The sequence below is a fragment of the Moschus berezovskii genome, chromosome 28 (genome assembly GCF_049115385.1).
Source record: "Moschus berezovskii isolate FMDL1 chromosome 28, NW_MosBer_1.0, whole genome shotgun sequence".
NCBI lineage: Eukaryota > Metazoa > Chordata > Mammalia > Artiodactyla > Moschidae > Moschus > Moschus berezovskii.
In genome coordinates this window covers 6671371-6693625 of record NC_142487.1, presented here as the reverse complement: position 1 = coordinate 6693625, position 22255 = coordinate 6671371, and the positions used below count along the sequence as shown (strand labels likewise).

General features: G+C 42.7%; 1 protein-coding gene across 9 annotated transcripts in view; it reads left to right on the top strand.

Annotated features, from left to right (window-relative positions):
* DLGAP1 (DLG associated protein 1) overlaps window positions 1-22255 on the top strand; it is a 533225-nt gene that overhangs the window by 213640 nt on the left and 297330 nt on the right. For 4 of the 9 annotated variants that reach the window (XM_088833502.1, XM_088833501.1, XM_088833498.1 and 1 more), the window contains exon 1: window positions 19208-19300. In XM_088833502.1, coding sequence (XP_088689628.1) covers window positions 19208-19300 — 93 coding nt within the window. Of the gene's footprint in view, window positions 1-14181; window positions 15211-19207; window positions 19301-19686; window positions 19762-22255 lie in introns of those variants that run through there. The other 5 variants (XM_088833504.1, XM_088833503.1, XM_088833500.1 and 2 more) reach the window with 2 other exon arrangements.

Genomic DNA, 22255 nt, shown 5'->3' with positions numbered 1-22255 from the left:
CATAAATGACCACAGACATGTCCAGTATGTGGTAGCTCTCTGGATGATGTGCGTGAGAAAACACATGATGTGGGGCTATCAGTTCTGCCCTCCTCGGTTCGGCAAAGGCATCACCAAAGAACAGGGCTGGGACTTTAAAAAGGTGTTTGAATTTAGTCTAATGGAGGGAAGGACCATGTACATCCCAGGAAGAATCACAGATGTAAGAAACAGGGTCTGGTTCTGTGGTTCAAACTGTGGTTCCTGAACCAGCACAAGCATCACCAGAGAATTTGTTCAGTTCAGTTCAGTCGCTCAGTCGTGTCCGACTCTCCGCGACCCCATGAATCACAGCACACCAGGCCTCCCTGTCCATCACCAACTCCTGGAGTACACTCAAACTCATGTCCACAGAGTCGGTGATGCCATCCAGCCATCTCATTCTCCGTCGTCCCCTTCTCCTCCCGCCCCCAACCTTTCCTAGCATCAGAGTCTTTTCCAGTGAGTCAACTCGTCGCATGAGGTGGCCAAAATATTGCAGTTTCAGCTTTAGCATCAGTCCCTCCAATGAACATCCAGGATTGATCTCCTTTAGAATGGACTGGTTGGATCTCCTTGCAGTATAAGGGACTCTCAAGAGTCTTCTCCAACACCACAGTTCAAAAGCATCGATTCTTCGGCGATCAGCCTTCTTCACAGTCCAACTCTCACATCCATACATGACCACGGGAAAAACCATAGCCTTGACTAGACGGACCTTGGTTGGCAAAGTAATGTCTCTGCTTTTTAATATACTATCAAGGTTGGTCATAACTTTCCTTCCAAGGAGCAAGCGTCTTTTAATTTCATGGCTGCAATCAGCATCTGCAGTGATTTTGGAGCCCAAAAAAACAAAGTCTGACACTGTTTCCACTGTTTTTCCATCTATTTCCCATGAAGTGATGGGACCAGATGCCATGATCTTTGTTTTCTGAATGTTGAGCTTCAAGCCAACCTTTTCACTCTCCTCTTTCACTTTCATCAAGAGGCTTTTGAGTTCCTCTTCACTTTCTGCCATAAGGGTAGTGTCATCTGCATATCTGAGGTTATTGATATTTCTCCCAGCAATCTTGATTCCAGCTTGTGCTTCTTCCAACCCAGCGTTCCTCATGATGTACTCTGCATATAAGTTAAATAAGCAAGGTGACAATATACAACCTTGACGTACACCTTTTCCTATTTGGAACCAGTCTGTTGTTCCATGTCCAGTTCTAACAGTTGCTTCCTGACCTGCATACAGGTTTCTCAAGAGGCAGGTCAGGTGGTCTGGGATTCCCATCTCTTTCAGAATGTTCCACAGTTTATTGTGATCGACACAGTCAAAGGCTTTGGCATAGTCAATGAAGCAGAAATAGATGTTTTTCTGAAACTCTCTTGCTTTCTCCATGATCCAGTGGATGTTGGCAATTTGATCTCTGGTTCCTCTGCCTTTTCTAAAATCTGCTTGAACATCTGGGAGTTCACGGTTAACATACTGCTGAAGCCTGGCTTGGAGAATTTTGAGCATGACTTTACTAGTGTGTGAGATGAGTGCAATTGTGCGGTAGTTTGAGCATTCTTTGGCATTGCCTTTCTTTGGGATTGGAATGAAGACTGACCTCTTCCAGTCCTGTGGCCACTGCTGAGTTTTCCAAATCTGCTGGCATAATGAGTGCAGCACTTTCACAGCATCATCTTTCAAGACTTGAAATAGCTCAACTGGAATTCCATCACCTCCACTAGCTTTGTTGGTAGTGATGCTTTCTAAGGCCCACTTGACTTCACATTCCAAGATGTCTGGCTCCAGGTCAGTGATCACATTATCGTGACTATCTTGGTCGTGAAGATCTTTTTTGTACAGTTCTTCTGTGTATTCCTGCCACCTCTTCTTAATATCTTCTGCTTCTGTTAGGTCCATACCATTTCTGTCCTTTATCGAGCCCATCTTTGCATGAAATGTTCCCTTGGAATCTCTAATTTTCTTGAAGAGGTCTCTTGTTTTTCCTATTCTGTTGTTTTCCTCTATTTCTTTGCATTGATCACTGAGGAAGTCTTTCTTATCTCTCCTTACTATTCTTTGGAACTCTGCATTCAGATGCTTATATCTTTCCTTTTCTCCTTTGCTTTTCACTTCTCTTCTTTTCACAGCTATTTGTAAGGCCTCCTCAGACAGCCATTTCGCTCTTTTGCATTTCTTTTCCATGGGGATGGTCTTGGTCCCTGTCTCCTGTACAATGTCACGAACCTCCGTCCAGAGTTCATCAGGCACTCTATCAATCAGATCTAGTCCCTTAAATCTATTTCTCACTTCCACTGCATAATCATAAGGGATTTGATTGAGGTCATATCTGAATGGTCGAGTGGTTTTCCCTACTTTCTTCAATTTAAGTCTGAACTTCGCAATAAGGAGTTCATGATCTGAGCCACAGTCAGCTCCTGGTCTTGTTTTCGCTAACTGTATACAGCTTCTCCATCTTTGGTTGCAAAGAATATAATCAATCTGATTTCGGTGTTGACCATGTGGTGATGTCCATGTGTAGAGTCTTCTCTTGTGCTGTTGGAAGAGGGTGTTTGCTATGACCAGTGCATTCTCTTGACAAAACTCTATTAGCCTTTGACCTGCTTCATTCCGTGCTCCAAGGCCAAATTTGCCAGTTACTCCAGGTGTTTCTTGACTTCCTACTTTTGCATTCCAGTCCCCTATAATGAAAAGGACATCTTTTTTGGGTGTTAGTTCTAAAAGGTCTTGTAGGTCTTCATAGAACCGATTAACTTCGGCTTCTTCAGCATTACTGGTTGGGGCATAGGCCTGGATTACTGTAATATTGAATGGTTTGCCTTGGAAACGAACAGAAATCATTCTGTCATTTTTAAGATTGCATCCAAGTACTGCATTTCGGACTCTTTTGTTGACCATGATGGCTACTCCATTTCTTCTAAGGGATTCCTGCCCACAGTAGTAGATATAATGGTCATCCGAGTTAAATTCACTCATTCCAGTCCATTTTAATTCACTGATTCCTAGAATGTCGATGTTCACTCTTGCCATCTCCTGTTTGACCACTTCCAATTTGCCTTGATTCATGGACCTAACATTCCAGGTTCCTATGCAATATTGCTCTTTACAGCACCGGACCTTGCTTCTATCACTGGTCACATCCACAACTGGGTATTGGTTTTGCTTTTGCTCCATCCCTTTATTCCTTCTAGAGTTATTTCTCCACTGATCTCCAGTAGCATACTGGGCACCTACTGACCTGGGGAATTCCTCATTCAGTATCCTATCATTTTGCCCTTTGTTACTGTTCATGGGGTTCTCAAGGCAAGTATACTGAAGTGGTTTGCCATTCCCTTCTCCAGTGGACCACATTCGGCTGTGGTCCATGTGATCAGATCGGCTAGTTTCCTGTGATTATGATTTCAGTTTGTCTGCCCTCTGGTGCCCCCTAGCAATACCTACCGTCTTATTTGGGTTTCTCTTACCTTGGTTGTGGAAAATCTCTTCACAGCCGCTCCAGCAAAGTTTGTTAGAAATATAAAATCTTGGGAACAGCCCCCGAAATTCCGAGGACCGGGCCCAGCAATCTGTCTCTTAACAAGCCCTGAGCTGATTTCCTGCACAGTCAACTCTGAGAGCCATTGTTACAGTCAGCTGATGGTATCAAGGGAAGAAGAAAATGTATTAGCCAAATATTTGTATTTTACATAGTACAGAGCTATCTGGATATAAATTTGTCATCAGATAAAAGATGGAAGCAGGTACATGATTACCTGTATTATTCAAAAGGATAAGGTGCCCAGCCAGAGAAAACAAATGTAAAGAATAAAAGTAGAAAGGCAATAACCATTACTATTTTATGCTAAATTTCCCAATAAACTTCCCAGTATTCAAATATAGATGAAAGCTCAGTCACCTGACAAGAGTAACTGCCTGCACGATGAACTGGCAGTTGTTAAACACACAGTTTTGCTAATACTAAGACCTGAGAGGGATTTCTTCATCACACTTCATTCATGAGACACTTTTTGCAGAGGTGGATGACATCCTGACAGTAAAAACCACACAAGTATAAACATCAGCATCTTATAATTCCCTGACATGGGCTTATCATCAAAAAGACTTCAATGAAAGCAGTCCAGTGGGAGGCCTTACCAATGAAGTCAGGTTTGTAGCTCTCATACCATCTGATTCACATCTGGACCAAACCTCAGAAATAAAAGAGAGGTAGACACGGAAGCACTAAAAATAAAAAGTCAGAGGAGGGACTTCCCTGATTGTCCAGTGGTTAAGAATCCACCTTGCAAAGCAAGGGACACCGGTTTGATCCCTGGTCAGGAAACTAAGATCCCATATGCCACAGGGCAACTAAGCCCGTGCTGTCACTCTCTGGAAGCTGTGTTCTACAACCATAGAGTCCAGGAACCACCACAGCAAAAGATCCACATAATCAGTGAAGATTCCATGTGCCACATCTAGGACCCGATGCAGCCAAATAAATAAGGAAATATGAAAAAGAGGCTGGAGGAGAGAATGGGATGGTTTGAACTGAGCAGAACACCGAACAGGTTTTGCATGTCGTCCTAAGAACATCAGCTTTGAACACTGTGCTGCTCTGGACTCTAAACCTCCTACACTGAGATGTCTCTGTATCCCTCAACTTTTGCATCTTCTAGACTTGGTTGTTTTTTTTTTTTCAAAAGCTTTTTACCTGATGCATTACATCTGCAACACAAATCACACAATCTAGAGCTTGATTAGATTCCAACTTGTATTATTCCTGATTATTTTACATTTATGTGGTGTATTTCTTAACTAGGCCATAAATTAGATAAATCCTTTCATTTCCATGTGTCCTTTGGCACAGGGAATATTTGAGAGGAGGCTTTATTTGTTTATATTTTATTGAAGTACATTTGATTTACAATGTTGTTTTAGTTTCTGCTGTACAACAAAGTGATTCAGTTATATATTTATATATATTTTCATATGCTTTTCCATTATGGTTTCTCACAAGATATTGAATATAGTTCCCTGTGCTATACAGTAGGACCTTGTTGTTTATCCATTCTATATACACTAGTTTGTATCTGCTAACCCCAAATTCCCAATCCTTCCCTCCCCCACCCTCGCTTCCCCTGGCAAGCACAGATCTGCTGTGTCTGTAAATCTGTTTCATAGATAAGTTCGTGTCATACTTTAGATTCTACATAAGTGATATCATGTTATATTTGTCTTTTTCTGACTTGCTTCACTTAGTAAGATAATCCCTAGATCCATCCATGTCCCTGCAAATGGCATTATTTCATTCTTTTTTATGCCTGAGTAGTATCCCATTGTATATATGTACCACATCTTCTTTATCCATTCCTCTGTTGATGGGCATTTAGGTTGTTTCCATGTCTTTGCTATTGTGAGTAGTGCTGCTATGAACATAGGGTGCATGTATTTTTTGAGTTATAGTTTTCTCCAGATATATGCCCAGGAGTGAGACCACTGGATCATTTGGTAACTTTGTTTTTAGTTTCTGGAGGAAACTCCATACTGTTTTCCATAGTGGCTGCACCAATTTACTTTCCCACCAACAGTGCAGGAGGGCTCTTTTTTCTCCCAGCTGGTGGTTCTAATATGCTTGCAGCTGCCCAGCTGGGCGGGAGGATAAACTTTACTCAGATGAGTAAGTTTTAGTGGGTCTCCCATGGTTCTGCCACAGACAGGACAGGGTCTCAGCTGCTGGGGGCAGGAAGCTAGGCCTAAGCAGACCTGAAGGTTGTCCAGCAGTCTCTCTGTTTCTCTCCTGGGCTGCCGACTCTGCATTGCTTCTCCCTGTAAGTTTGCTTCTCTCTCCTCACGTGCTCCCTCTGCAGGGCCCTTGTTTCTGCTGCCCCGCAGCTTGAAACAGCACATGACTCCGGCTCCCAGTGGTGCCAGCATCAGCCCTTCCTGTAGTTGACCTTGCAGATAAGCTCACCAGTGTTCAGTGTGACTCTGGGAACATCCTCATTTAAATTTCTAGGAGCCAGCATCTGATTAACCTCTGCATAGATACCCCTGAGTTGGGACTTCAAACCAGGTTCAATCAGCTCAGAGGTATGGTGACCACCGTAACATTCCTGACCAGGACAGCGCCAGTGGATGCTGTGGTCAGCGGACAAAATTCCCCAACGCAGGGGTCAGCTGAATGGCTACCACAACAAGGGGCACTGTCGGTGATCTCTGGGCCTTGGCACTTCTCAGTACAGATCTGGACAGCAAGCTTGGGAAGAAAAGCAACAGCAATTAAGAGAAAAGAATTGATGAGGGGGAGCTTTTGATTCCAGTAGATAGAGAGATAGATGGGTGATAGTCTAGCTGTGAAGCAAGTTGTCCAGAATGTGCCAGACCATGTTCACAGGACTATTCAGCTGGTCACGAGAGCTGTAGACAAAAGCAACTCCATTTTCATCAGAGGCTAATTCCATTGCTTCTTTTCAAGTTGCATTGTGTCTGTATCAATCGTCATAGTTTTGTATATTTCCATTTTCCATCATGGTCTTCTTTATTTTCCATTAAACGGTTTCACTCTATCATCATTTCTGCTTCTCCTAGATTAGTCAATGGCTTCCAAATTTTTGTCAGCTTTTTTTTTTTGAATGGACAAAAAAATGTGGTGGTTTGTGTTAAGCTCTGTGAAGATTATCTGTTTTGCCTCCATAATGTAGGGTAGCCCCTGCCCACAGCACCTCCTGAAGAGCTGTTGGCCACTGCTGGTCAAGGTGACCACATTCTCTTAGCGACTCCCAGGGAAATCCATCTGCAGGCTTAGCTGAGATAATCACACCCTCTTCTGTGTGCATGTATGCTCAGTCACATCCAGCTCTTTGCAGCCCCATGGACTGTAGCCCTTCAGGCTCCTTTCTCCATGGGATTTCCCAGGAAAGAATACTGGAATGGGTTGCCATCTCCTCCTCCAAGGGATCATCCCAATCCAGGGATTGAACCCGCGTCTCCTGCATTGGAGGTGGATTCTTTACCAATGAACCACCTGGGAAGCATACACCCTCTTCTAGAATGATCCAAATGGGGGTAATCCCATGGGGAGCTCATGTCCAAAGTCACATAGAGTCAAGACAGTTACCTTCCTACTTGGGTTGATGCAGAATAATGTTCAGTTCAGTTCAGTTCAGTTCAATCGCTCAGTCATGTCCGGCTCTCCGCGACCCCATGAATCACAGCACGCCAGGCCTCCCTGTCCATCACCAACTCCCGGAGTTCACTCAAACTTATGTCCACAGAGTCGGTGATGCCATCCAGCCATCTCATTCTCGGTCGTCCCCTTCTTCTCCCACCCCCAACCTATCCCAGCATCAGAGTCTTTTCCAGTAAGTCAACTCGACGCATGAGGTGGCCAAAGTATTGGAGTTTCAGCTTTAGCATCAGTCCTTCCAATGAACACCCAGGATCGATCTCCCTTAGAATGGACTGGTTGGATCTCCTTGCAGTACAAGGGACTCTCAAGAGTCTTCTCCAACACCACAGTTCAAAAGCATCAATTCTTCGGCGATCAGCCTTCTTCACAGTCCAGCTCTCACATCCATACATGACCACAGGAAAAACCATAGCCTAGGGCATTTTATAATGTCCTGCTTCAATCATCTCCACAGAAAAGTCCTCTCCTAAGTCCCGTGGCATTTTACCAACCAGCAGTAAGTGTAAGACCAATATTAATGACGACTTACTAACCATTTCTCAAGGAACACTACCCTCCACCTTTTTATTCTCAAAAACCATCATGAAGCCACTTCTGAAAGTTTTGTGTGAAAGACAAAGGCAATTTTAGTTGTGTTGCCTACTGTGACCAAATTGGAGGAGATCTGGGTTGTTGTTTTGTTTTTTATATAATACCATATCTTTTGAAAGGGAAATGTTTCAAAGGCATTTATTTGTAGGAGCAGACTGATGGAAGGAGGTATTCACAAACAAAATCAAGCTACAGATGATTAGGATAGCAATTAAGTTCATGAAAAGCCAAAATACATTCCGTGTATATAAAACAGCTTAGCATTGTGCTTTGAGTAAAAGAACTGGTGTGTTTCAGCCTGTGCTTATTCAAAAGTACTCTAATGGCATTTGCACGATTTTAAGTACATAGCACATGAAAGTCTGTGAGTTGGGAAGCCTGAAAAAAATGAAAGAAAATGGCATTCAGTTATCTTTTGCAGCTACAAATTCAGAAGGTCAGAAAATATCCCCAAAGTGGGCCTTTGGGCAAAATTAATTCATGTGAGTTTTCTATTTACTTTTATCCTAAAATGGCATGGCTTCATGTGTTAGTAGCACATTAATGAGAATCAATCACTTATTTTTTTAAATATTTAAACTTATAAGCCTACTAGACATTCATATTGCTCTTCATTCTCAATCTCTATAGAATTGGGATTTTTAGTAGAGGAAAAAATTACTAATAAAAAATCTACATCCATGTTGCATAGAATTTTGTTCTGCCTAGAAGAAGTGCCCTGTGTGTTTAGACTGTAGTGGAAACACACAAGTGGGCCGAAGGGCAGAAGTGGGAGGCACCCTTCCACCACCCAGGACATTCTTACTCTTTGGAGGGTTACTCTTTATCCCCTTTTAGTCTTCTCTCATGAACTTCCCAAGAAAGAAAGAATTGCTGCTTTCAGATTTTCTTGCTTCTTCTGATCCCTAAATCTATTCCCTAACTCTCATGCTCAATTGCTCAGTCGTGTCCAACTCTTTGTGACCCCATGGACTGTAGCCTGCCAGGTTACTCTGTCCATGGAATTTTTCAGGCAAGAATACCAGAGTGGGTTGCCATTTCCTCCTTCAGGGGATCTTCCCACCCCAGGAATCGAACCTGTGTCTCTTGTATCTCCTGCATTGGCAGGTGGGTGCTTTACCACCGAGCCATCTGAGAATCATTGTCTAACTACAGCCAGAGAAATCTCTAGTATACGTGTGGCTGTATCACTGCCTGGTTTAAATTGCTCTCATGGATGACCACCACCAGCAGAGTCAAGTCCTTCATATTGTAGCAGAGCTGACAAAAATTCTCCAGGAGTCAGCCCTAACTACCCTTGTCACTTAGGACTTGGTTCAGATGCAAGGGTCAGCACATCACAGTGGTGTAGACAAAGATAGAGGTCCATTCCTTCCCCCATAAACAAGATGCACAGGTACATGTCCAGGCTGATAGACACTCTGTTCTGGCTGGGCCCGTTATCTCGGGCTGCTCCCATCCTCAGACTGTCACTTCCACCTCATGGACCAAGAACACTCCTTAGCCAAGCCTGAAATCTGAATTCCAGCCAGGGAAGGGGGTAAAGAAGGTATGTCCTTCACTAAGAGTCATTTTCCAGAAACTGCACCTGCCATTTTCAATTATACTCCATTAGCCAGAATTAGTCACCTGTGTGCATCTAGAGAGACTGGGAAGCAAGTCACTAGTCTGGGACAGGTTTTACTCTCAGTAAGAGAATTCCTTCTTTCTCTTCCATTGACTATTATAACCTGGCATGGTCAGGTCACCAGTAAAGTGGGAAGAGGCAAAAAAGTGACTCGACCCTGAGATAATTCATGGAGGTTTTGTCTTCCCAGCATCTTCCCAAACTAGAACACAGTGCTCCCTCTTCTCCTGGGCAGGGTCCCCCACGCTGTCCTTTCTAAGGCAAGTTGTGATTGCCCAGCTGTCAGTCCTCTTTGAAAGAGAGAGTAGACATCCTTCGGGTGGATCCTCTCTCTGTATGTAAAGAAAAACCAAGCACAGCAGCTCTAAATAAAGACATGCACAGAAATCAAAGTAAGAATTTGCCAGCTTTGCGAGACTATTTTCCATCCAGTCAGCATCTTCCAACATGTGGTTTGTTTGTTTTTTCCTTGGTGCTAATAAATTACCTGCCTTGAGAATTTCCTTTACCTGTGCTGGATTGTTCCTGCTTTAGTCATCATCTGGACAGCAACGCTTCTGCCCCAGGTGTGGGAACTCTTTAAAAACCACTGTCGCTCACACCCAGAGCTCATTTTACGGTAGCCAATACAGTCAACACATTTTCCAAGCCAACGATGAGGGCCTGTCGTCTGATGGTAAAATTGTACTTAGGAGGACAACAAAACATCATTTTGAAGTCATAGTGAACAAGGCAAAAATGAGGGATGATCACCGTCGTCATAGAAACCCTTACAGAGGCAGGTTGACTCACATTCTCCATCCTGGCTCAGAGAGGAAGGCACAAAAGACAATTTCCCTTTCTATTTTCAGAACTCTTTTATGGCCCCTTAAAACTTCATTCCAGGGCTAATTTTTCCAAGAATGCAGAGGGTAATGAGCATTGTTACTTATCTTTTTTCATGACTAGGTCACGTCTCTCTCAGCATTAGAGATTTGCTGGTTGCATTTGGTCATCTGCAGCAGCAAACACTGAGCCCTGCGTGGGAAGGATGCTTGGTTAATTCTTCCCGAGGATGGTGTTAGTCACACATGGGCTGGAGCAAGTGACGTCCAGGTTGCCACTTACGAACATGAATTAGGAGAGAGAAATAAAGAAGTGGCAGAAAGAAGTAGGCTGAGAATAGAATTCATGAGTAAGAAAAGAAGACAAAGAATGAGGGGAGGAAGAGCAGGACCCCCATGGTAGGTATCACAACCATTATTTAGCCATTGAGGGTTTTAGATCATCTCCCTCACTCATCAAGAAGTCACTGAATGTGTTGCTGTAATTTATAATCACTAATTAATCTATTTTCCTTTTTAAAAGACAAGAGACTAAAAGAGACCGTAAGATTTTTCCCTTAGAAAGGCTAGGATATTAAGTCATTTTTCTGGTCTTAACCAGAAAGATAGATGGAGCATTTAGAAATGTTTATGATCAGTCACTGCTGTATTTCATATATCACAGAGGAAAATGATCAAGATCTCAATATCTTTTTACAGATATTAAGAAGAATGAAAGTTAACGTATTTTCCTTGATTCAATGTATTACTCTCTATGCAAATATAAGTGCTTGTCACTAGGCTGAAAATAGCACACTTAAATTTTAGTAAAAAATCACACTGTGCATGTTTAACTTACCAAAATAATCATCGGTTACATCATTGAACAAATTCATCATTAATGGCCTTAAAAAGGCTCTTTGTTTGTTCTGATGTTGCCTGTGTCCTCAGGCAACATCATCTCACATGAAATGCCATTCAAAAATTAAAGATAATTCCATAAATATTGAACACATGATTTCAAATAATCTCCATTTTGGAGTGAATATGTATAATTCATGTTTTTGGCTCTTGCCAGATTCACATTTTATTTAGCAAAAAATATCCACCCAAGACCCAGCTGCTTCAGAAGAAAAGATTGAAGCATTAGTTCATATTTATTTCATATATTGAGTTATATTATGTGGAATCATAAGATTTATTATGTGACCGTAACCCAACCGGCTTTCCATTTTCGTCTTTTATTTTTAAGTCTATATTTAAAAGACAAAAATGTCTTCGATGAGACCTGTTTTATATAGAGAAACTTCCTCATGTAGTGGATTTTTCAACCTAAATTAGTTTGTGCCACAGTCTGTATCCCTCTTTGCCACAACCTACTCTTGGGATCATGACTTTGTACAAAGTAGTCCCTAGGTATTTTATGCTAAAATGTCCCTTATATTAGCTCCTCAGTGGGCAAGTTTTGATTTACAGGCTCTTCCTGAACCAGTCTTTCTTTCCCTTTGTGTCTCTTCAGGTGTCGTTTGCTTTCTCTTCTTTAAACAGATTGTCTTCTGTCTAGACATTCTGTAGTCAGCAGACCAGGTAAACTCCCAGATTTTAACCTCAAAGCAGGGAGAACTTTAAGAGGTGAGATATTCATTGATGGGACATGGAGAGGCAGAAGTTGAAGGCAAACAAACAAGCAGCATAAGAAACATTCACCCATATGCCTCCTGCCTCACCTGGAAAACCACTGGTCTCTAAAATGCCCATAAGATGGTGCCTTCCTTCCTTCCTTCCTTGGCTGTTTCCTTTTCAAACACAATAGATGTGACTTGAACCGCAGGATGGACCACCCTGGGAAAGTTTTCGCTGATGCATTATTTCATTAACTAAATACTTTTCAGAGTTCCCACCATCAGCCAAACACTCTGCTGGCCACTGAATGCATAAAACATAATCTGTATCCTCAAGAAGCTCCTAATTTGATAGACTGACCAATTTCAAAAGACTCCAGTGATTAAAACCTTTCATCAACGTCCTTCAGTTAATCCAGAAACAGAGAGACTAGGAGGAGAAAAGGAGCTTCATAAAGCATGGTTAGAGATTTTCAACAGTTGGGCTCCCACATACAGCATATCCCATGGAACTGACAAGTCCTGATCCCTCAAGACTCCATGTTTTTCTTCATTAGGCTATGCATGGGTGATCTGTTTTGTTTTACAGGATTTTTTTTTTACAATTAAACCAATTATCTCTCCCTGTCTATCTAAAATTACATTTGTGATTTTTTGGAAAATCACATTGGCTTTTCTGGACAACTCTCCATATGATAATTTTTGTATGGTAGAAAACTTTATTAAAAAAAACAAACAAACAAGACTGTCAGGAGGAACGCATTCAGCTACTGATGGACTCACTCTATTAGAGTCCAAAGGAAGTACTCTGCCCAGAAGAACAGCAGCTTCTGGTCTTGAAGGAATGGGAAGGCTTGGGATGACCACGTTTCGCTCAGCTGCATCTGTAGGAGTTATTTCTCTCCCAGGCACACCTGACCCTTGGGTTCAGGCCCTTCATGTTTCCCCAGTAATGTTTCAAGAGTCTTTCCTTTGTCCATCTTGCCATAGCTTGTAAATATTTACCATAAACTCTTAAACCAACAAAAGGAGATGCCCTGATAGTCAAATGAGCTGATTCAAGCTTATTTGTTCTTCATCTGCTCTCAGTTTGTAGACAAGAAACTCTTAATTCTCTGATGACAGAAATACATGGGCAGGTTTTCTCTACAGCTCTGATGTATTTGCCCTCCCATTAGTTTTTCCAACTCTAATTACCATGGGAAAGCGGGGATTGTTTGCTGTAATTGTCAGCATGGCATTCTAACGGGAAAGTACGTGAAAGAAGATACAGAAATATATCCTAAAGTTATAAGGTGCCAGTAGCCTCTTTTATTTATGTTTTCCGCTCACATATATGGAGTGCTTGTGTGTCTATATGGCCCAACAGGTATGAGGTGAAGTGAAAGCAAAAGTGTTAGTTGCTCAGTTGTGTGAGACACCATGGACTGGAGCCCGACAGGCTCCTCTGTCCATGGAATTCTCCAGGCAAGAATACTAGAGTGGGTAGCCATTCCCTTCTCCAGGGGATCTTCCCAACCCAGGGGTTGAACCTGGGTCTCCTTCATTGCAGGTGGATTCTTTACCACTGAGCCACCAGGGAAGCCCCTGGTAGGAGGTAGGGAGACGTACAGGTGACTAAGAAGTAAGCTAACCTCAGGGAGCTTGAGCTAGTGGGGAAAACATGGGACAAAGCATTCCAGAGGAGCTGGAGAGTATGCAGCAGATGCTCTGCAAGCACAGAACTAATTCTCTCTGTAAGGGGGATCAGCAAAAGCCTCCTAGAGAAACTGAGCCCTTGTGGTCTGCTAGCCTGATGACTAACATACAGTTAAGAATAAAACCAGAGCAGCAGGGGAAATATAGTTATTAGAATCCTGGAGGGAGGGGGAGTTTTTCTCCCAAATCATTTAAAAATAATTTAACATTTTTATAGTTTCTTTTCTGGGTTAACTAGCTTTCACCCTGTCTTCTCCTGTGTGATTGGGGGGTCTTTGCCAAGATACAGAGGTAATAGGGCTTTTCCATCAATGCATTGAAGCTCCTTTTAGGGAGAGTCAGTGAGGTTCAGGTGGTAAAGAATCTGCCTGCAATGCAAGAGAGGCAGGTTCAATCCTTGGGGCAGGAAGATTCTCTGGAGGAGGAAATGGCAACCCACTCCGGTATTCTTGCACCGGAAATCCCATGGCCAGAGGAGCCTGGTGGGCTGCAGTCCATGGGGTTGCAAAGAATCCAACAGGACTGAGGGAATACAATTTGACTTTTCATGAGTTCTTCTGCCAGAAAACCAACTCAGTAGCAGATGCACGGGGAAAGAGTACTATCTGTTTACCAAGGGAAGGGTTAACCACTGTCCCCCTCTCTCATTCCCCCAGGTCCTTGCGGGAGACGGGTCTGGAACCACACCCCCGGGTGTCCATGACCCCCGTGGCTTTGCCCGGTCAGCGATGAAAGGGTTATCGGGCAGCCGCAGCCATCACCACGGAGTCACCTGCGATTCAGCCTGTGACTCGCTGTCGCACCACGCGGACCGCAAGCCATACCTGCTGAGCCCGGTGGAGCACCACCCAGCCGACCACCCCTACTACACTCAGCGGACCTCCTTCCAGGCCGAGTGTGTGGGTCCCTTCAGCGACCCGCTGGCCAGCAGCACCTTCCCACGGCGGCACTACACCTCGCAGCAGGAGCTGAAGGACGAGTGTGCCCTGGTGCCCCGCACCCTGGCCACCAAAGCCAACCGCATCCCCGCCAACCTCCTGGACCAGTTTGAGAGGCAGCTACCTCTCAGCCGGGATGGCTACCACACTTTGCAGTACAAGCGCACGGCCGTGGAGCACCGCAGTGACAGCCCCGGCCGCATCCGCCACCTGGTCCACTCGGTCCAGAAGCTCTTCACCAAGTCGCACTCCCTGGAGGGCCCGTCCAAGGGCAGCGTCAACGGAGGCAAGGCCAGCCCGGACGAGACGCAGACCGTGAGGTACGGCAAGCGCAGCAAAAGCAAGGAGCGGCGCCCGGAGCCCAAGCCGCGCAACAACACATCCCCTGGCTGGTGGAGTTCTGACGACAACCTCGACGGCGACATGTGCATCTACCACTCCCCCTCGGGTGTGATGACCATGGGCAGGTGCCCCGACCGCTCGGCCTCTCAGTACTTCATGGAGGCCTATAACACCATCAGCGAGCAGGCGGTGAAGGCCTCCCGGAGTAACAATGATGTCAAGTGCTCCACCTGCGCCAACCTGCCCGTCACCCTAGACGCACCGCTGCTCAAGAAGAGTGCCTGGTCCTCCACACTGACCGTGAGTCGAGCCCGAGAGGTTTACCAGAAAGCCTCAGTCAACATGGACCAGGCTATGGTGAAGTCAGAGTCGTGTCAACAAGAACGTTCCTGCCAGTACCTTCAGGTACCATTTATATGGAGGGATGGGTGCTTAGAAGTTGTACCTGCTGATTGCATGGTATTTTCTCCTGGGGCCTAGTCTTGGCTCTACTATGAATTCTCTGTGTGAACCTGAGCAAATTATTTAGCATTTTGGGGGCTGAGGGCTCCTATCATGAAACAGGCCTGCTAGCAACCTCATCCAGTTATCTTGAGATACCGGATATAAAAGTGCTTTGAAAAGCACGCCTACAAAAAGGCAAGGAGTCATTAATGTTTTGTGTTCCTCTTTTGTCTGAGGGATTGTAGGATTAGGAGGGGAGAAAAGGGGAGTTTATACAGAATTTTAAAATAAAGCCACCTTTTTTACAAAAATCAACAATGATCTTTGGAATTCTGGAAAGAGTTTAATTAGTTCTATTCAGGGATTTTTGTTATTATTACTTAAGATTCTGCCCCAAGCTGTTAGTTTGGAAAAATTGATCAACATCTTCACCATTGCAATTTTCACACCACAATGAAGCTAATCACACACCCCCTAAGTCCTCATCCCCCAGAGCACAGGGAGTTGGGGTAATGCCCTGCACCCTGAGGAGGTGGAGATGGAGCCAGTTTGGGGACCTGACAAGTACAGCTGCAGAGACTCAGGACGACAGAGAAGAGGAGGAAAAGAATGGGAAGCATTTGCACAATAAAACGCAGTTAGTGTCAGTATGTAAATCCCACACACATAGACCCAAGGCCTCTCCTCCCCTTCTGCAGATTCCTATTTTTCCTACTGCCCTCCAATCCACTGAGACCAGATTTCACCTGGATAAAAATATCAGGGGAAAGAGTCTCTTTCTTCCCTACTGCCTCCCTTTAGAATTGTCATTTTTACTGAGACACAGCGTTTCACAAGAGGGAGCCTCACATTTTTCCTTTTCAAAGCGTATGTTTTCTCTTCCTAGGCCTCTCTTCCTAGCCTTGTCTGTTTTAAAAAAAGTTTTACTGGAATATAAAATCATGACATAATCATTTCCCACTCTTAAGAATAAATGCAAGGAAAAGTCTTCCACCAAGACATTCATCTTTTTTGCTCTCTTTGGATCTCTTCTGACAAAGTGGAATGCTGCTACCAAGTTCTGAAAACATTCCAGACTGGCAGTCACTGGGTAGGGACAGTGCCAGACCCATCCTCAGATTTCAGAAGAGGCCACCATTGTGTGGATAGTTTTCACAAACAACACAATATTTCCTACTGAAGGAGGCATCATTTAATTTACTATAAGGTTGTCCTCAGTCGCTCAGTCATGCCAACTCTCTGTGACCCCATGGACTGGAGCCCACCTGGCTCCTCTATCTATGGCACTTTCCAGGCAAGAATACTGGAATGAGTTGCCATTTCCTACTCCAGGGATCTTCCCAACCCAAGGATCAAACCCATGTTTGGCAGGCATATTCTTTACCATTGCACCACCTGGGAAGCCCTATAAGGTTGTTAATTAAGTTATCAAGATTCACTAACAGAAGTTTAAAGCTAAAGGGATCATCTAACCAAACTCTTCATTTAGAATATAAAAAGTTAGACTCAAAGGTAAAGGCCTTATAAGTCACACTGTTAATATATGGCAGAGGTAAGACTAGAACTCAAGACTCTTAGTTCATAGAAAAGACCATTATAAATATTACAACTGAAAGCCTTAGAAATTCTTTAACCACATAAATCTCATCCACTACTGAGAATAAAATATTTTGAGAAGATATCTGTCTTGAAGAAAGGATGTGTAATGAGACAGAAAACCTAGAAGCGGATACATTTTTGTCTATGAAGGTTCTGTGACTAGTGGCAAAAACAAAATAAATTTAATTTAAAAATTTGAACCATAATCAGTAGTGATAAGATCAAATAAGAAATATCAAATTAAAGCATTTCCCTGGCGGCTCAGCAGAAAGAATTCACCTGCCAATGCAGGATATGTGGGTTCAATCCCTGGATCAGTAAGATCCCCTGGAGAAGGAAATGGCAACCCACTCCAGTATTCTTGCTTGGGAAATCCCATGGACATTGGAGCCTGGTGGGCTACAGTCTGTGAGGTCTCAAAGAAGTGGACATGACTGAGCCAGCACGGCATTCTGCACAAGACTTTCAAACTGAAAAAAAATTTTTTATATATCAGTGTGGGGACATAGTAAATGCAGTGTACTCTCTCCAACCAGTATGCTGAGATGAATTCCTCTAAAGAAAAGGAAGAAGCTGGACATTCACATGGGGGAGGAGGAAATGGGACACTCCTAAGAACTGGAATCCTCTCGAGCTCTCTTCTTGCTTTACAGGGAAAGGAAAATCTATGTCCTGCAGAAGCTCATCTTAGGAAGATAGGTTTAGCCAGCACCTGTCAACTCCCATAGAATAATTTCACTTGTAAACTCATTCTTAGAAGCAAATTTGGGAACATCGAGGGGTTCGTTTTCTAGTTGTATTGCTTTGTGAAAAACTGAAAGTGCTAGTTGCTCAGTCATGTCTGACTCTTTGAGACCCCACGGACTGTAGCCCACCAGGCTCCTCTGTCCATGGGATTCTCCAGACAAGAATACTGGAGTGAGCTGCCATTTCCTTCTGCAGGGGATCTTCCCCGACCCAGGAATTGAATAGGATCTTCTGCATTGCAGGCAGATTCTCTGAGCCACCAGGAAAGCCCCAATTACCAGCTAATATTGAAACTGGATGTACAGATGTGTTTGATTTCAGTGTCAGAAAGTTTAGCGGACAAAGCATTGAACTTTAAATAAGAGGGTTTATGTTTTAGTCCCTGTTGGCCACTAACTAGCTGGTAATCACTAACTAGTGATACAGCTTAGAACCATCATTTCAGCTCTCCAAAGTCTCTTTCTTCTACTATAAAGTGAGGCACTTGGTTGAGATGGCCTGGGATCTCAGTCCACATCTTCAGATGCCTCAGTTACACATGCGAAGCACTAATTAGAGCTGTGTTCAAGAGTTCTAAAGGCCTGGAGCTACCATTTATTAAATGCTTGAAGTAGATGCTTTTCCAGTGATACCTAATTTGCTCTCTGAAACTCTATGAAGTATTTTACAGTTAAAGGAACTGCGATTTAGTAAATTAGATTAAGTCAGTTGCCCAAGGACACACAGCTAGTACATGGCAACATGGAGGGTCTAACCTGATTCATCTGCCTTCAAACCTGGATTTCTCCATTAATCGTGGCTGATCCCTGCCCAGACCAAATATAAAACAGAGGGAAGAAGCAGCATATACTCTCTGCCTGTTATGTACCAGAAATCATAGAGTATCCATTTAGTACCCAAAACACCTTTGTAAAATTTGTATTAATATTGTTATTTACTCCAGTTTTATGGATGACAAAACTGAAGCACAAAAGATGAAATTCTGTCTTCAGGAACTCATGGGTAGTAATTGAAAGAGCTAAGACTTGACTGCAGATCTGTCTGAGTCTATAAAGTGCTTCAGAAATAGAAACAAATGCATTTTTGTCATTTTAATATTTGTTCTATTCTGCAGCAAAAGTATGCATTCACTTGACCTCCTCTGCACACAGTTAAGAATGCATGTCCGTGAAATGTGACCCATCTCAGATGAATGGCTGAAATGTTCCTAATTTGATTCCTGATTTGACTGAACACAGGTTAATATTCACCAGTAATAAAATTCTAAATACTAAAAACTTCTGTTTCTCTCTATATTGAATTATCACTTAGAAATTATTTAACTTCGGTCATTGCTATGATTATATAGAAAATGAGAGGTCTGTAGGTGTCTAGCCTCTGTCTGACATTGATTCAGAAAGAAAATACTGTAGCTTGAAATTATTGCAAGTTCCAGTTAATATAGTCAGTTGCTTAGATGTGCTGCCTCACAAGCTGTCTGTGGTTGATTTAAAAAAGACTCCCTTTTTTCCCCCAATATTGTTATTTTTAAATGTCAAGAATCAGATGTCTGCTGTTTAGAACTATTGTACGGCTGCCAGTGACTGTCTGTATCAGAATTTGGAGCAGGGACATGGATCTGAAGACATTAAAACTGTTTAATTCTCAGTTGAGATGTGGTTGGCTTTTGTACATTTGGAATAGAGCATTTATGGCACATCTCAGGGTAAGTGCTAATCGTTAAGTCAAGAAAATAGGAAGGGGGTCAGAGGAGCAGAGGGAGTTTTGGTTGTTGATTTGTTTTTGCTTGAAGAAAACAGAATTCTTGATGCTGTAAATGCCTCTTTATGTAGAACGTTGCATGTTGAATGACTGGCATAATAAGCTATTCAGGAGAGCAAGATTTTAGATTTCCAACTGTTAGCCTAAAAAAAAAACCCTTCAAATTGTGTATTTTTGCATTCATCCAGCAGCAGAAACAGGAAAAAGGAAACAAAACGCTCTCCGGTAAAAGTAGAGAGAGAGACAGGGTGGGAGAGAGAGAGGGAGAGAACGCACACGAGACAGACAAGAAAGCCAGCACGCCCAGAGATGAAATTTTAGGAGAGCAAAATGATCGACCTTTTTAAGGCTGAGTGGGTTTCTTCAGTTTGTGTGCAAGTTTCAAGAAATGGAAGGATTGACCAGGTTTGAGTACAACTCTTTTATTACTATGTATTTGGTGATAGTGTGTTGTTGGTTTAAGTGGGTTTTTTTCTTTTTTTTTTTAGGTGGTAGTTTTTGTTGTTATTTCATTTGTTCTCTAAACAATAGCTAGTCCAACTGAAAGGGCTAAGTACGGATGTGTGTACAGATGGTAAGAAAGCAGGTAGAGACATCAGATACCCACACATCTGTGTCTCCAGGAGGCTTCATAAAATCTTTAATTGACAGATGATCGCAGGTGCTAGGTGCCATGAGAGCATGTTGTGTGTCTAGTGGTTGAAATGTGATCTGTGGCTTTCTTAGACAAGAATGGTGAATGCTTAGCTGTCCCTTTGCAAAATTAAAATTTCTGGATGGTTGGGGGTTTTGTGGTTTTCTTGCGACTTTTTTTCCCTGTTGGTTAAATAAGACTCCAGAAAAGATCACTGAAGAGTAATTCATAACAGACATGAACCCAGAACTATTTTTTTTCAATGCAGGTACAACTATTTTTCAAAATGCTCTTCAAGATTATGTCAGTCTCTGCCCAGTGGGGTTTTCTTTCCCCTCTGAAGTTTTCCTTCCTCTTATTTTAACACAATTTAAATTATGTGAAGTCAGGTTTTAAAAACTGCTTTATATGAAATGTGTGACTGTGCTGAGCAATTCTACTAGTGACTTTGGTTACTGCAATGTTTCCTTGCTGCCTTAAAAAAAAAAAAAAACATGAACCAGATTGATGATTTTCTTTATTTTCAATTTAAATTGCCTCAATAATCCAGCAAAAAAAAAGGTAGGGGGAAGTTTCAAGATTCTTGAGTGTATTTCCTATTTGGCTTGTACAGTCTTCTCCCTATTTTCCCCTGGTCTTAGTAGAGATGTCCCTGTTTATTGATATAATAGAAAAATGAGGTTACTTCTGCCCGATCCTAACTTTGCACATAGAATCAGTGGTAGCTCTTTCTCCGATTCTCTGTAATTCTCAATGTTGCCCACATCCCAGTGTTGGGGCTGGGGGTGTGGGCAACTGACCAAACACCCTGAGAAAGCAGAGGTTCAGAGTCAGTGGTAGGAAAAGAAAGATGGAAAAGAAACAGGAAATCCTTCTTGAAAGTTGTTAAACTTACTGTTCTTGGTCTGCAACTTGCATTATTCTAAAGACATTTTCAGCAGCACCAAAAGTCCTTAGTTAGCCACAGTCAAAGGTCTCCCCACACAGGCTTTCACACCCCTCAGAATCCAGTCTACTCATGGAAGGTCTAGCATTGGTTAGCAGAGTAAAAGACAACAACTAGCCTGGATCTCTTAGTGGCCAGAGGATTTATCTCCTCCTTCTCCCTTCTCCTTAGAGCACAGTTTGATCGGTTGCAAATTAAATTCAGGAGCCAGGGTAAACATTTACCATTCAGTAAAGAAAGACTCATCCATAATCTCTGGTCCATTTGAGATCAAGCCTTTACACAACCTAACACAAACAATGACTTACGAATTGTAGAACACATTTTTTTTTTGTTTGAGGTGTTTTTTTGTTGTGTTGTCATTTAGTTGTGTCTGACTCTTTTGTGACCCCATGGACTGTAGCCCCCCAGGCTCCTCTTTCCATGGGTTTTCCCAGGTAAGAATACTGGAGTGGGTTGCCATTTCCTTCTCCAGGGGATTTTCCCAACCTCGGGATTGAACCCAGGTCTCCTGAATTAACAGGAGGATTCTTTACCACTGAGGTACCAGGGAAGCCCCTGAGGTATTACAGGGGCCGCTAAACATACATGCAATATTGCCAGGCTGGCTTTGACTCAGTGACTAGATTAGGGTTTTTACCACTTTGGTTTTAGACTCAAAAAACAACAACCTCTGTGTTGTAGATTACTGTGATCACTGATGTGAGCTGAACCATGGAGAAATTCCAGCTTTACTGTTCTAAACAGTTGAAATCAGAAACTTCATGTGGTTCAAACTACAATACCTCTGAACAGTCAGATTTTTTTTTTTTCTGTCACTTGCTGGGATAGCTTCATAGAGAAATAAAACTTGGCCTTTTCAGGTCAAATCAGGTTACTATTACTGTGATGCAATAGAAGTTATATGACCTTGCTATGATTATGTTACTCATTTGAAATTTTGAACCCATAACTTTTCCTGTTGGATAAAAATAACATGCATGTCGGACTTCACATCAAAGGTTCATTTATCTGCTTCTCAAACCATCTTGCCTCCTCCCCCACCTGCAGGCTGTGTTCCTATTAACTGCCATTTGGAACACGTTAGGACATAGGAAAAATCATGTTACTCTATTTTTATAAGTGCATATTAATAAACTCCTAGAATGAAACCATGGTTAGGGAGTGCTTTAATTTTTTTCAGTAAATGATTTATTCTCCTTCAACCCAGTCCAGTTTGCAGCTAAAAAATAAAGATAAAGAGCCAATTACTGTTTACTGTCCCACAAACAGTGTAAGAGGGTTCCCTTTTCTCCACACTCTCTCAAGCATTTATTGTT